The sequence below is a fragment of the Camelus bactrianus genome, chromosome 17, assembly GCF_048773025.1.
Source record: "Camelus bactrianus isolate YW-2024 breed Bactrian camel chromosome 17, ASM4877302v1, whole genome shotgun sequence".
Taxonomy (NCBI): domain Eukaryota; kingdom Metazoa; phylum Chordata; class Mammalia; order Artiodactyla; family Camelidae; genus Camelus; species Camelus bactrianus.
The window spans coordinates 48,864,760-48,880,244 of record NC_133555.1 but is presented as its reverse complement, the minus strand read 5'-3'; the positions used below and the strand labels follow the sequence as shown (position 1 = coordinate 48,880,244).

General features: G+C 40.1%; 1 protein-coding gene across 17 annotated transcripts in view; it reads right to left on the bottom strand.

The window, feature by feature from the left end:
* Positions 1-15,485, bottom strand: part of NEK10 (NIMA related kinase 10) — a 180,592-nt gene that overhangs the window by 25,739 nt on the left and 139,368 nt on the right. For 11 of the 17 annotated variants that reach the window (XM_074345388.1, XM_045520098.2, XM_074345391.1 and 8 more), the window contains 3 exons: positions 11,701-11,738; positions 11,461-11,601; positions 1,786-1,886 (listed from right to left, as the gene is read on the bottom strand). In XM_074345388.1, the coding sequence (XP_074201489.1) occupies positions 1,786-1,886; positions 11,461-11,601; positions 11,701-11,738 (280 nt within the window). Of the gene's footprint in view, positions 1-1,785; positions 1,887-3,770; positions 3,801-11,460; positions 11,602-11,700; positions 11,739-15,485 lie in introns of all 17 variants that reach the window. The other 6 variants (XM_074345395.1, XM_010959638.3, XM_074345394.1 and 3 more) reach the window with 3 other exon arrangements.

Sequence of the window (15,485 nt, the reverse complement as noted above, 5' to 3'; positions counted from 1 at the left end):
TCGCAGCTCAGTACGATCCAGGGGAACTGGCGCACAGTATGACCCAGGAGGAAACAGCTGGCACATGAAGGGAATTGCAAGACCTGGCTGTTACGTATCAGGAGCGTCCCAGAGACCACGTGCAGGAGTGGATTCTAAGGGTGCTAGGCCGAGAAGGACAAAATACAGGACTCGATCAGGCTGAATTCATTCACATGTGTGCACTTACTAGAGAGTCCAGATTTAATCTGTTAGTTTGTGAAGCCGGAGGTGGTAACTTGATTGGCTGGGGCACAAAGACTTGGACTCAGTCGTGGTCTCTGTTTAATGAGGATAAAATGCCAGTTTCCCTGGCTTGTGGAGGAGGGGGATTGAAAGGCGTGGAGAGACAGGAATGTTGGGGTGGATTTACCATGTGTGACCTGCACACTCACTCCCTGATTATTCAGCAAGAACACTCAGAAGCTGCTCCCTGCACGAAGGCACTGAGAAACACATCCGGGAGGGTAGCACCAGCATCCCTGAACATCTCTGTGGCTGGTCTCCTTTGTAGGCTGGGTAAGACATGGTCAGTACATGATCCCAACAGGGATGATGTGACCCCAGAGAAGCAGGGGCCAAGAGGCGGCTCCTGACCACCAGTAACAAGTTGGGGGCATTTACCAGAAAGGGTGGCAGGGATGTATCCTGTTAACTAGAATGCCTGGCCCACAGAGATCTCTGATGGCACTTAACTGGTTGGGGTGTTCTTGTGAAGGAAACAGTGGTCCGCCTACTAGAGCATTCCTTAATCCATATGACAGAAAAGGAACTCCAGGTCTGGCAGACAAAAATGTGACGTGAGTGGCTGCTGCCTCAGTGGAGAGTCACAGCCTCTCATGCAGTTTCCAGACCTCGGTCAGTTCCAAGACCTAGAGCCCCTCGATTGGCAGGAAAGCTGGGGGTCCCTTGCAGAAGGGCCCTGAGCACTGCTTTAAGTATGCAATATAAATTTTCCTCCAAGCCTTCCCCAAAGAGACCCCCAGCTGTTTACCAGAGTGACTGTTCACTGAGAAGAAGGAAATCCACAGGCTTTTGGGGAAGACCAGACACCAGCCATCAAGTGACCTTAAGTCCTAGAGTCTTATAATGTCACTGCAATACACTGATCAAAATAGTTTCTTGTTTGTTTTGTATGTTTGCTTTTGGGGGGCAGTAGGCATATTAGCCCAGGTTAGACTTACAATGGGCCCAGCTGTTCCACTGGCCTGGCGGGATTTCTCTCTACTACCTGAATGTTTAGTTGGAGTCGCCACAATTGGCAACAGACAGAATCACCAGACTGGTTCTCTGAAACTTAGCGTGAGGCAACGTTTGTATGTTTTGCTCATCGATGTCTCAAGTGCCTAGAACAGTGGCTGGTACATAGCAGGCACCTAATAATTGTATGTCAAATTAAAAAAAATGAATGAATGAAGATGTATAATCTTAAACTTCAAAATAATAGTCACTTTCTTGTCCAAAGGTCTACACTTACTTATCTCTAAAAATTTATTTTCATACTAACAGGACATTACCTTTGGTAAATGACCATTCAAGTTGCTTATCAGGAGACAGATTTCTGTAAATAATTTGTAGCCAGTGTTTGCTTTCCCAAGGCCTAAGGGTCACTGAGATTTAGAAACGTTTTGCTAAGCCAAATGTTCTCAGACATATGTAGTTAGAGAGAGTAAGAACAAGCATGGCTCTAACTGAAAGTTCCACAAAGCAGTTGTGCCCCGAACTTGTACGTAAGATAAAAAGGAAGTAAGAAGTTAGCACACTGACCTGAGTGATGTAGATGATTTTGTGCAGCTGGATTAAGATCTGCTGGATGGGGTCACTAATCTGACGTACTTTCCTCTGGGACACGGCAATTCCTGCAGATGCTGTGGATGACAAATTCTCCAGTTAGTTAAGACCCTGGTTTTCCCCTTCAAAAGTGGCATTTGTGGGAAATGGGGTAAAATTCTGAAAAAAATAAATAAATAAAAGATTTAAAGTAAAAACTTTCATCCTACCAATGAGACAGTATGTAGAGACCTTGTAACACTTCAATATCTTATGATATTGGAGGTGTCATTCCTTCCCTCTATTTCTCAGACTTCTAAGTAACATAATGATGTCATCATTTATAACATCTGAAAGACTGTTTTATCACTTGGAAATTTTGCCTGCAATTACATTATGCTGCCACCAGGAGTCAGTGGTGTCTTGGCTACTGTGGTCATTGAAAAGCTAGGTTTCACATATGTGCAGTTAAGAGACTATCTATTATCATACTTAAAATTTTTAAATTCATTATGCCCTCAATAACATAAAAAACTAATTTATTGAAACTACTCAATGAAAATATTGAATAGGCAATCTTAGCAAACAAAAACCCAAAATATTCTGATTTATAATAATCAAGGGTTTGAAAACCATGTTACTTTCAAACCCTTGATTATCACAAAGTATAATTTTCACCTGGATTTCTCTTCAGGTCTAAATAAGACACATACAATTTTTCCTGAATTCTCATCAGAGCACCACAACACGTTCACAGTTCAAGACTAGCTTGGTGTCCAACTGCATATAAGCTACTTTCCTAGATTCAAATGTCAGAGCCACACGTGGCCCGTTTTTAACTTTGAGGAATGTAAAGCTATTTAAAGGAATGACCTAGCCCCCCTAGATCAGCCACAAGGCCACCTCTGCCTCCCCTCGCCCTCAGATCCACACTGGAGAAAGTGGAAGAGATTTCAAATACATGGATGTAGACTGTCCTCTCCCCACCTTCATGCTCTTTCCCTTCCTCCCCAGAACCAGTTGCACACTTTCTGAAACAACGCTTTTCTTGCCAGTTTCTCTTCATTCAAAGAAAAGGTGCAAAATCTTTCTTTCCTTACCTCCATACAACCTTGAAATTACAACCTTGAAATCAACCAGTCTGTATAAAATTAAATGTGAATACAATCATTGCTTCAGCAACAGCTAGGATTTTGAAAAAATGATTCTTATAGAAATGCTTTCTGGGAAAGCTTGCATAAAAACTTTAGTTTTCAAAACATTTAAAGAGAAAATTTAAGGTAGTCATTAAAAGAGTCAACTTTTTTTTTATTAGCATAGGAAAATTTATATTTAGAAGACAAACCCCAAAAGAGAAAATAAATGGAACATTTAAAGAAATGTTATTTTCTTCACGGGTATCTTTCCTGAGTTTGTTGAGAAATTCATTCAAGAAATAATCTAGCTCTAGTTTGTGTACATTTAATACCTTGTTTAAATGTTTGAAATTTAAAGGATCTACCTCTGCTAGGCACTGTATCTAACTCCTTTTAAGTATCAACTACTTGATCGTTTAAAAGATGAGGTTTAATAAATTACCCTTAGGGTAAAAATGTGATGGTAAACCAGAGAGGATTAAGGTAGCTCAAAAATAGAAAGCAGAGAGCTGGAGGTATCTGCTCTGGCCTGCAGAGACGGCCAAGTGTACGTACATTGTATTTCCCACAGTCGTGCTTCTTTACAGAAATAATTCTTAAAATGTAATTGTCTAGACTGATACCCAAAACTAATGTGGCCAAGTTGATGTTACTACAGGAACATTAGCCCTGCATTTTCAGAAACCAGAGGGCTTGGTTTTTGATCAGTTTTATGCTGACTAGTTTATGTTTCTGGCATATGGACTTAATGTTCATAGGTAATGAGTTAAAATCTGACAGCATGGCAGAGAGTTCTCAGATTTGTGATGACATTTTGAGTGGGGTGTCACATGGCTTTGACTCTACCTTGCCACAGGAATGTGTTCATCTGTGGCCCTAAATGCAAAAACAGAGATTGTTAGCTGGAACGCCTGCCTTCTGAACTGCTCAGTTATGCAATGTAACTTAAAATCATTTTTCTTAATGTCCTTGACCACTATGCTGTCAATCCCAGTAAGTCTTTGACTTTTGAAAACAGTTTTGATTACTTACTCTCTAAAAAATAACTGAAAAATATGTAATTACACATGCCCACTGTAAAATAAGCAAACAAATGTGAAACAATGTTAACTGTCACAGAAGCAGCTCGAGGCTCCCTGCAACCACCACCCACCAGCAACCTCCCCGGAAGTAATCTCTGCTGTTAGCGTGGCGTGTTGCCTTCCGGTTGCTCTTCTATCCATTGACATACTTAAGTGTGTATCTTCAGAACAATATTTTTCAAACTGTGGTTGAGTCTTGAAATCAGTTTAACGAGTCGTGACCAGCATTTTGGAAAAAAAAAAAAAAAGGAATGGAATGGGATGAAATGAAACATAACAGGGTAGAAAAATTTCAGAGTGCACTGCATGAAGTAAGGGTCCACTCACTCATATAAACTGTGTATCGTACTGAGGGTCATTTCCAAAATGACTTTGAAAGCCACTGCTGTAGAAAATCTATAGTATTACCTCATGTTTTCCTTTCCTCTTTGCAATAAATGGTGACACATCATAAGACCGTTTTACAATTTTTTAAAAAATTTTTGAGGGGGGGTAATTAGGCTAATTTATTTACTTATTTTCTTACTAGAGGTACTGGGGATTGAACCCAAGACTAATGCAGGCTAGGCATGCACTCTACCACAGAGCTATACCCTCCCCCATTACAGTTTTTAACTTCAGTCTGTCACAAAGATTCTTCTCGTCAACACGCAGTTACAGCTCATTATTTATAACTGCTACTGAACAGTATGACATGTTCTGAATGCATCATAGCTTCTCAGCCACTTCTGGGAACTTAGCTTGCTTTCAATTTTGTTCTAAGTGATGCTACAGTGAGTATACATGCACATGCCGCATTGTGCATAAGCACAAGAAGTCTTTTAGAGTAAATGAGGAGGAATTAAATAGCTGAGTATAGATATTTCCTATGTTAACAAACACATTTTAAAGTGGATAAATCAATTTGCACTCTGACCAGAAGACAATTCATTTTTCTACACCTTGATCAACACTATATATTATCAAATGCTTCGATTCTGCAAATCTGATTTTGTTTCATTTTGCATTTATCTGAATGCTGATGAGGTTATTGCACTTTGGTGAATTTTCTGTTTGGGTCCCAAGCTTCTTTTTTCTTACTGATTTGTAAATGCTCTTTACATTGTCTGATTACTACTCCCTTTATTCTATTTTACACTTAATCTGTGTTTTTACCTAATCTGCTATTTCTTTTCAACTTAAAGGGCAGTTCCCAACCCCATTACCTAGACTACAGGCAATCTGTAATCTCGCCACCAGAACAGTGTCTCAGATCCCTGCTGCTGCTGTATCGTGACAAGACAGGATGTCATGACTAGTTCAGCACTCCGGGGTGCTCTGGCAGGATTACTGAGATGTGAGTGATCAGGTTAGGGTTGGCGAGAAAAAGTTAAATCTGAGACTGGTAATGATGAGAGTCTGGCTGTAACATTTGCAAGTCCTTTTGATTTCCTGAACAACTTCAGCTAATCCTGGGTAGGAGAATTATTATTCCTCCTTTTCTACCTTATTAAATCATCACTCTTTTTTATATTCCCCATCCCAAAATGTGTATTTATTCAGGTCTTAATAATTTTAGGAAAGCAAAAATGATAAAAATTCAAATAGATACCTTTTAAAATTTGTGTTCTCTAGTTAAATATTAATAACTACCAAGATTGTAGCAAATGTTAGCCATATCATTTTCAGTTTTAAAGCATTCTCTCAATCTTTCAGATTAGCACACTGAAAATACTACGCGTCCTACCTACTCACAAACATTGCAACCCGTGTTTACACAGACAATATTATTCTGTTTTTATTAAAACAAACTTCCCTTAAAAAGACATCATAGAAGCTGACCATATTTCAATGTCAGACATACATAGTATGTCCATGATTCATACCTATGTGGTTCCTATTGCAAAAGATAAACAGTATTTGGTGTCATTAAAATTTAAATGAGATCCAAGTTTAAAATTGGAATACTCTGTGTTCCTTTTATAGTTTTGTTAAAATAGTGAACCTAATTACGGTTTTAAAACTTAGAAGGAAACTACAAAATTCACTGTAAGAGGCAATTTACTTAAAGTGTCAAAAATTGTATTTACTAGCATAAGCATGACATTAAACAGCTAGCTTTTCCCTCTGGGGTGGCAGGAGGACCTGGAGGAAGACCAGTGCTTTGCTAGCATGGACGTGGGCAAGGTACGGGGGAGGGTTCTACACATTTTGTCTCATGTCATCCTAACAACCGTTCTGAAGGGTAGTCATTTTTATCCTCATTTTATAGATGACTGAGATTAAGAAAACTGTCCAACCAAGACTACAGAGCTGAGATATGAAACGAGGCGGCCCCTTAACACTACCCTGACTCAGCCTCCTGACTCAGCACTGGGAGACTGTGAAATCATGGACATTTCCTCGGGTTACTTCAAATATGAAATAATATTTATGCTCCTTCCCAGGCCTGAAATACTATTCCTCTCCTTAAAAGGAGTTGCTCTGTTTAACATGTTTTACCTGTACCTTTGAGCATTTAATGGTCAAATATTTTTGGAAAGCAGGTACATGTAATAAACTGGAAGCGTGGGGTCTTTGCAGCTGTGCAGTGCACTCCAGTCTGCCTTATCATCTCATGGCACATTACGGTAGCCAAGTTAGTTGCCCATTCCTGGTGCTTTGAGGCTTGATTTATATTATATATCCCGTCTTCTGAAACTACAATTCACAACACAAGCCCTGAAGTTGTTAATTACTTTAAGTTGAACAAAAGATGGATTACATACATTCCCCCAGTTGACCAAAGTGTAGCACCAGCCTATTTCTGAATTCTCTCTGCTAAGAGTTGGGAATTTTTGAACAACTAGGGAAGAGAGTTTCAAGCAGGAGCTCCCTGAAAAAGTAAAAAATATTTTCCCTTTGTGAATGGGGCCAAAACATACATGGGTTTCTCCATATGGGACCAACCACCCTGCTGAAAGACAGTACAACCTTGTAAACTTAAGGATGGCGAATAGATTTGCTCTGGCCTCTTTCCTTTCCTTTTGTAAAATGCAATAAAGGAACTCAACTGTAGTTTAAATCTACAAATGCTCAGCAGTCAATCTCTGCACAACAGTGTGGAAGGCACCAGATGTTAGACCAAGAACACTAAACTCACAAGGGGTTCTTGGGATGTCCACCCGGAGAACCACAGGATGGGGGACAGAGAGTTGATGCCAAAGTCCCATTTAAGAAGACCGTGAAGAATGAGTACGATTTCAATAGGCATATGACTGGGGTTTGGTGTGAGGGAAGGTATATTTGAGTGGCAGCTTCTGAGTGAGAGGAAGTTCCAGCAAAGGACAGGAGTCAGCCAAGTGCCCAGTCTGTCCTGCGTTCAGGACCATGGAGAGGTACAGTCCTGGGTAAGCTGAAGGGGTAGTCAGGGGCCATATGAGATGGTGATGTCAGGAGGGATGATCTCATGAGAAGAGGCTGGAGCCGAAGCCAGGCCCGCGTGGAGTAGCATGGGGTGACTGTGGGGAGCAGAAGCCCAGGAGGGGCTGAAGCTCTGACCTGAGTCACTGAGAGAACAACTCTCTTGGAGGAGAGTGGGGAGGAAGTGAGAGAGATGATGGCGGGAGTGGAGGTGGGGGCGGCATGGAATCCTTCCCAACACGGACCACCAGAAAGCTCCACAATAGGGAGAAATGATAAGCAAGAGACTCGACAGTCTGGGCCCAGTGCCCCCACTACCCACTCCCTGGCAGAACTTCCCATGGGATGGCAGGAAGCTGCATCAAAGCCTCAGCCCTTCTGTTAGGTATCTAGACAAGTGGGGGCACCGGGCAGATGGGTGGGGAGGGGGAGGATGGTCCAGAAGATGGTGTTATGCCCACCTCCAGCATAAACGGGTTTTACTTCCTCTAAATGAGTGCCAGCAAGGAACCAGTTAGAACCCAATGGTGTAACTGCATGGTAGTGACAAGGACCTAACCTGACATGACCCACTGCTCACTGTAATATAATTAGCACTACAGTTTAGGCCCCCCATGGGTTTCTCTGTGTGCATCATGGGTACATGTGCAAAGGGGACAAACATGACTGGGCATTCCAGGGGCAAGAGCTGTCAATCAAAAGACCACTGCTAAGCGAGGGTAAAAGAGGAGGGAAAAGACCATTGCTATCTGCCCTTGGATCAGCCCACCTCCCGTTCTTAGGGGTGTACTTTCCCTTCCCTAAATAAATCCTTTACAATCTTTTCTGCACAAAGCACCATCTACCGTCTATATTCCTATCTTTCAAGTAAGACAAGAACTGGGGTCTTTTCCCTGCCCCTTTGGGAGTAACACCTCCTTTCATTCCAGCCTCAGGAACAAGCTGTTTAAAGGCCAAAGAAGCAAGGCTGCTTTGAGGCCCTTCAATCTTGAATTCTGGCGGAATCACCTTTATACAACGGGCTGAATCTGTGCGTGTGTACGGATTAGGGTTTCCTCCAGTTCCAAACTCTGTCTTTCATTATTTTTTTTCAAAATATATCATCTGAGCATTTTTAAAGTTGCTAAGTCCCTTAAAATGACTACCTAATACACATGGCAAGATGCTGTGTGGAGCGTTCACTGCTGTATCATTTCCCACACTCACTTCTGCCCTCAGGAGACTCCCATCATCAAGAAGCAGAGCGTGAGGCAAGCACCGCCCCAAGACGGGGAGGCAGAGAGGAGCCAGGGAACAGAGAGGGTACATTCCTGGGCTTTAAAAAGCAATGTCTAAGCAAAAGGCAGAGAGAGTCAAGAGACTTACAGCTGAACAAACTCTTCTTCCTGCCCCTTCTGGGTAAGAGAAAGCTTCTCTGAGGAGGGAGGATGAGGGAACAAGGAGAAGAAGAGTCTCAGAAAAGATTCAAGTTCCAGCTCACTTTGGGCCAAGCCTGGGGTGGGGGCAGTGAGAAGGGGAGAGTGGCTGATGGAATTCTCTCTAAGTCTGAGGGTTCAAGAGTGGTAAGTCTGGGGGCCTGGTCCCCACAGGGAACTCTGGGGGGTCAGCCATGCAGAAGTGCCCTGTGCCATATGACACGGGATGGAACAGGGCAGTAAAGACAGCTTCCTGGGGTGTCAGAGCAGCGGGGCTCTGCTCAGCTCTCACATCTCCACGTCTGGAGAGGTGGGAAAGAACAGGCCAGCCCTCCCAGGCCCTGGGAAGGTGAATGGACAGAGTAAGTCCTACAGAGGTCTTGCCTTCATGTAAAGGGGACACAGGCCCGAATGGAAATGTGGGCTGGGATGTGCCTGTAGGCTAGCTGATTATGTTTTCTGATGTGTGAAATAGGGCTTCAATATAAAAATTAAGTTCAGTTTTGGGGAAATGTTTTACAGACAGTTTTCTTCCCCCCTGAATTTGTGATCAAAAAAGAACATATGCATTTGGTTTAGTTCATATCGCCTGGCCCCTCCCGGGCCTAGTTGTTCCTGGGACATGCTACCACCACTAACAGAGTCGTACTGGCTCCCATTATTCCTACTAGAGGGAACCTTTTTTCTCTGAAAGTCAGTTCCCTTGAAGAAGCTCAGAATTCTCCAGGAGAAAACATTGTGGTGGGAAAATACGATGTTCAGCGCTACAGATGCAAAAGCTAACCAAGCTATGGGAGTTTGGCGGTGCACGAAGTGCTGCTGTATCACCACAGCGTGAGCCAGAAGTGCGCATTTACAAGTCAACACAGGCAAGATCACGTTCCAACACGGCCACCTGGCCTCTAAGATAACAGTTCCCACCTTTGTTCACACGGAAAATGATGCTCATGCACTAGATACAGTCTTGGGCGCATGCCCAGGTTTTGACAAAATTCTCTCCTCCCCAACACTTTTTTTCCCCCCAGAACATTCAGGCAATACACGACCCTGGCTGTTGGTTATGCATAATGGAATGAAGCCTGGTTTGCAGATGAGGTAATCGAAGTGGAAGGGGCTGGTACCAGTTTTTTATGACTTGATAAAGTAATCAATAGTCCAAGTTTACCTGCAGCATTTAAAAATGTATGACTTCTACAATATGGAGAAAAACCATTTTGCATTAAGAAGAAAGAAAACAAAGATTTTGGGTTTTTTACTTGAAAGTGAGATAACTCATAGGTAGTAACCCAAATTTTCCCACATGCATTACAGTGTGTTCTCCAGTATTAATAGAAACTAATCATTCATTCACTGACAACAATTAAGATGGTATATATATATAATATATAAAATATATATTATATATTTATATATTATTTTAAATAAAAAATACATGAATCGGTAAATTTTAAAAAATTAGACAGTATAACAAACTGTAGGTCTAAGAAATATATTACATGTGAACTGTGCTAAATGGTTTGTTTAAATATCCAGAGATCGCTGACATCAAGCGAAGTCTCAAACCCAACACTCCCTTCAGGAAAAGTAATTTCTATTAGGAATCACAACAGAACTTGAAATTGCTTATCTATGTATGTGTTCTGTTCTCACTATTATAAAGCCGATCAACAATCATTTTAGCTTCATGATTATGTTATGGACTTACCTTATACCAAAATAGCAGGCGTAGAGCATGGTCAACAGATAGTTTTGAACATCTTAATAACAAAGCTATCTTTTTTTCGCATCTATGCTGATGGTGTAAATGGCCCCAAACTGTCAGTAACTCTTCCAAAGCACATTTAATAAATGTGGAGACACGGACTAATATTACAGTAAATCAATTCACATCTCCTATGTTCACTATACCTGTTAACTCTACAAAAAAATGTGAATTAAGGAAGCCAAAGTGAAAACAGTACCCTGAAATAATTCGGAATTAACCAAAGTAGTAAAATAGAACGTTATACTTGAGAGTCATACACTCATACATATGTTTAAAGCACAATCACTAATTTTTTTCCCTGAATTGTCCAGGTTTAGCTAAAAACTTACTATTACTGTTGAACTTTGGTCCTCTTTAACAGAAATTAGAAATATTAATTCACATATTTTTCTCAAACCATTACTGTAAAATTTTATATTTTAAGAATCCATAATTTTTACATTCCTTGAGAAACAATATATAATAGTTTTAATCAAATTTACTAACTGTAAAGAACTATCTGTGTCAGAGTAAAGGAGATAAGAAAAAGATATGCTTTACTCTCTTGTATCATTAGGTGTAGGGCTCACATAAGTATGTATATAAAACACAATTACTACTTTTTGTTAGTAGGTATGCACTGTCAGCCTCAAAATTCAACTGGCTAACATTCCTACCAAAGCAAAAATGCAGCTTTTAGAAAAACAACTCACACTAGCTCATCAAATAAGTGAACACAGAAAGCATTTTGACTCTGTTAACTTGACAAACTAATAATGGTGGAAAACAAAACAAAACTCTCCTGCTGTTTGTAGTAAAATTACCTCCCAAGCATCATTCAGACATTTCAGGCCCAACCATCATCCTTGTCCACCCACGTGTATCTGACATCAACTTGACCTAACGGGTACTACCATGGTGTCTGAGACTGCGAAGAAGCACAGCGGGGAGGCTGTGGGCCTGCCACCCTGTCACTACCTCGGCCTCTAGCTCCTTAACGTGGGCCCTGAGCATGAGGGGTGGCACTTTCAGAAGCAGGTCAAGAGGCAGCAAAGCTGAAGAAATAAAAGGGGGAAAGATATGAGACTTTAACATGCAATACATTGAATTTCAGGGAGGTATGGATGATCTTACTGCCGCCAACACTAAATTACCTGGTCTCGGTCTTGATCCGATTCCACCAGTGAAGTCTCTGAAAACAGAATTAGAAGGATTTATTCGACTTGGATTTTGACTAACATCTACTGAAAACCTATATACCCCACTATGGTTCACGTGTGAACATAAAGGTACCTTTCTTTCCCTGAGGCTGCTCTCAAGAGTTCAATAAAGAGCGAAAATAAAGATATTTGAAACCAGAGCAGAGCAGACATTCTATGACCAAGGCATTTTCCTGCCACAGTTGTTCATAAGCTCTAAGAATGATTCTGAGCCTCAATCTTACTACCTTGAGTGGCTTTCTTGTCACATTTAAAATCAAAACAACTTATTCTGTATTAGAAAGAAATGACATTTAAAATTTTACATGGAATATTTTCCATGCTTTAGTCCTGCTGTCTTGAAGAAGAAATTATCACTATTCCTATAAAATGAGATGAGTTTTGCATTTAAGACGACTATATTTTTCCTTAATTTCACAGTGTTATTAACATCACTCACTTGCCCTACCCTAAAATTCTCGATATCCTGATCATTTTGCAACTTGGTCTCAGCGCCTTCCACCTAGTGGAAGAGGCATTAGACCCTATGAAAGGGAGCCATGAATAAACTTCAACCTTGTTTTTTTCTCTACTGTAATCAAGTCAATTTATTTTTCTTTTTAAAAATTTTAATAGACTTTATTCTTTTAGAGCAGTTTCAGGTTCACAGCAGAATTGAACAAAATACAGAGCTCACACATAGCCCTTCCCACCCACATGTATATACTCCCCTTCCCTCAACATCCCTCATCAGTGTAGCATATTTGGTACAGTCGATGAATGAACATGGGCACATTATTATCAACCAAAGTCCATAGTTTACATTAGGGTTCACTCTTGTTGTACATTCTATGGGCTTTGACAAATGCATAATCACATGTAGCCACCACTATAGTATCATACAGAATAATTTCATTGCCCTAAAAATCCCTTGTGCTCCATCTATTCATTCCTCCCTCCCTCCCTCTCCCCAAACCCCTGGAAACCACGATCTTTTTATTGTTTCTGTAGCTGTGCCTTTTCCAGAATGTCATTTGGTTGGAATCATACAGTTTGGAGCCTTTTCAGACTGGTAGAGCCAATTTCTTATTAGTTTTTTTTTTTTTTGTAATGAAAGAAGAACCATCTACGCCCTGACAAGTTATGAGAACCATACTTTAATTTAATGCAATACAACAAAGGTGCACCAAGTATGTGAGTGGAGTGGCAGATGCCTACACAAGCAGTGCATTGAACCTCTGTCCATATATGGACCACATCTGCTTCAGCTCTCCACTCCTCTGGGGCAAAGGGCCGGCACAGGGAAGAGGGAAAAAAACACACTTATAGGAACAGAGCCAGCTTGAGTTTGACTCTTGGGACTTCTGCTCCAGCAACTTGGGAGCAGACCCCACCCCTAACAGGGCAGTGATGGCCACTGAGCCAAGAGGAAGTCCTGCCTCAGATCTGGTGCCAGCTCTAGCTCCTCCATCTCCAGCCCCACCCCCTACCAAGGTGATAGCTACCAATACACCCTCAGGAAAGGGGTGAGTTGCAACATCAAATCCAGCTCTTCCGCAAAAGGCCCTGGGCACATGCAGTTTGCATGGGGATGGTCCCACATAAGAACACCCATTTCAAGACTGCAGCGGATAACTGTCTCATTTCAGTTTATAGAGGCAGAGAGAAAGTTAAGCAAAGTAAAAAGTCAGAGGAAGTACTCTTGATTAAAAAGCAAAAGGAACCCCCTGAAAATAAGTAATGAAACAGAAATAAACACTTAACCAGATAAAGAATTCATACGTAGGTAATAAAAAAGTTAACTGAATAAAGGAAAATAATTGATCTCAACACTGAACATTTTAACAAGAAATTAGAAAATATAAAAAAAGACCCAATCAGAAATGAATGACTCAATAGCTTAAATAAAAAACACACTAGAAGAAATAAATAACAGACTTAGTGATACAGAAGAACACGTAAATGATCTGGAAGACAGAATAATGGAAATCATTGAATCAGACAGCAGGAAGAAAAACACATTTTAAAAAAGAGTGTAATTTAACGTGTAATTTAAGTGTAATTTAAAGATCTCTAGTATAAAATTAAGCATTCCAACTTTCACATTATACAGGTTCCAGAAGGAAGAGAGAGAGAGAGAAGGGGATCAAAAAATACTTGAGGAACTTATAGCTGAAAACTAAAAAAGTGAACAGATATTTAGGTACAGGAGCACACAGAGTCCCAAACAAGATGAAACAAAACAGACCCACACCAAGACATAGCATAACTAACATGGCAAAAGTTAAAAACAGAGTATTCTAAGTGTAGCAAGAGAAAAACAGTCATATACAAGGGAATCCCCATAAGACTGTCAGCTAATTCTCTATAGAAAATCTGCAGGTCAGAAGAGAGTGGCACAATATATCTAATGTACTGAAAGGGAAAAACCTGCAACCTAGGATACTCTACCCAGCAAGATTATCAATTTAGAATAGAAGGAGAAATTAAAAACTTCTCAGACAAGCAAAAACTGTAAGAATTCAGCAATACTAAACCTACCCTAAAAAAAAAAAAAAAAGTTGAAGGGTCATTTCTAAATGGAAAAGATGCAAGAATCCACAGGAAAAGGAATATCACAATAGGGAAAGCAAATAAATAAAACAATTGATGATACTTAAATAAGAGAGTACATAGCTTTAAAAAAATAAAAATTTTGTGAAAGCAGTTATAACTACAATTAACAGCAAAAGGATAAACATGAATATGTAAACTAGGATACCAAAATATAAAATTTGGGTATAGGGTGGTAAAAATGTAGATCTTTTAGAATGTGTTTGAACTCACATGACCACCAGTTTAAAAAAAGTAGATACAGTTATGGGTCAACATACTTGAAAACCAGGGTAACCACTAACTGAAAACATACAGAAGATTCACAAAAACCAAAAAGAAAGGAACTCAAGCATAATACAAAAGGAAACCATCAAACCATAAGAGGAAAAGCAAAAAGAAGAAATGATGAAAGAAGAACTACAAAATCAAATAGAAAACAGGGTTTAAAATGACAAAAGCACATACCTATCAACAATTACTATAATGTCAATGGATTAAATGCTTCAATCAAAAAATATACAGCGGCAGATCAGATTTTAAAAAAAAAAGGACCAACAATATGCTGCCTACAAGGGACTCACTTCAGGGTGAAAACCATACAGATGGAAAGTGGGGGTAGGGAAAGAGATATTTCATGCAAATGGAAACTACAAGACAGTGAAGGAAGTGATACTTTTATCAGACAAAACAGGCTTTAAAACAAAGTTCATAAAGAAAGGCAAAGAAGGATATTATACAATGGTAAGGGGTCAATAAAAGAAGAGGATATTATACTTGTTATGATATATAGACCCAATTTAAGAACATCCAAATACAAATACTAAAAACAAATACTGACACACATAAAGGGAGAAACTGACAAGAAAACAGTAATAGAAGACTTTAACACCCCACTGACATCAACAGACAGACCTTCCAGACATAAAATCAATAAGGCAACAGAGGTCCTAAAGGACAAAATAAGCCAGTTGGACTTAACTGATATCTTCAGGGCACTATGTCCAAAAAAGCCCAGAATACACATTCTTTTCAAGACTGCATGGAACATTCTCTAGAATATACCAAATATACTAGGTGACAAAATAAGCCTCAACAAATTTAAGAGGATAGAAATTGCAAGCATCTTTTCTGACCATGACAGTATG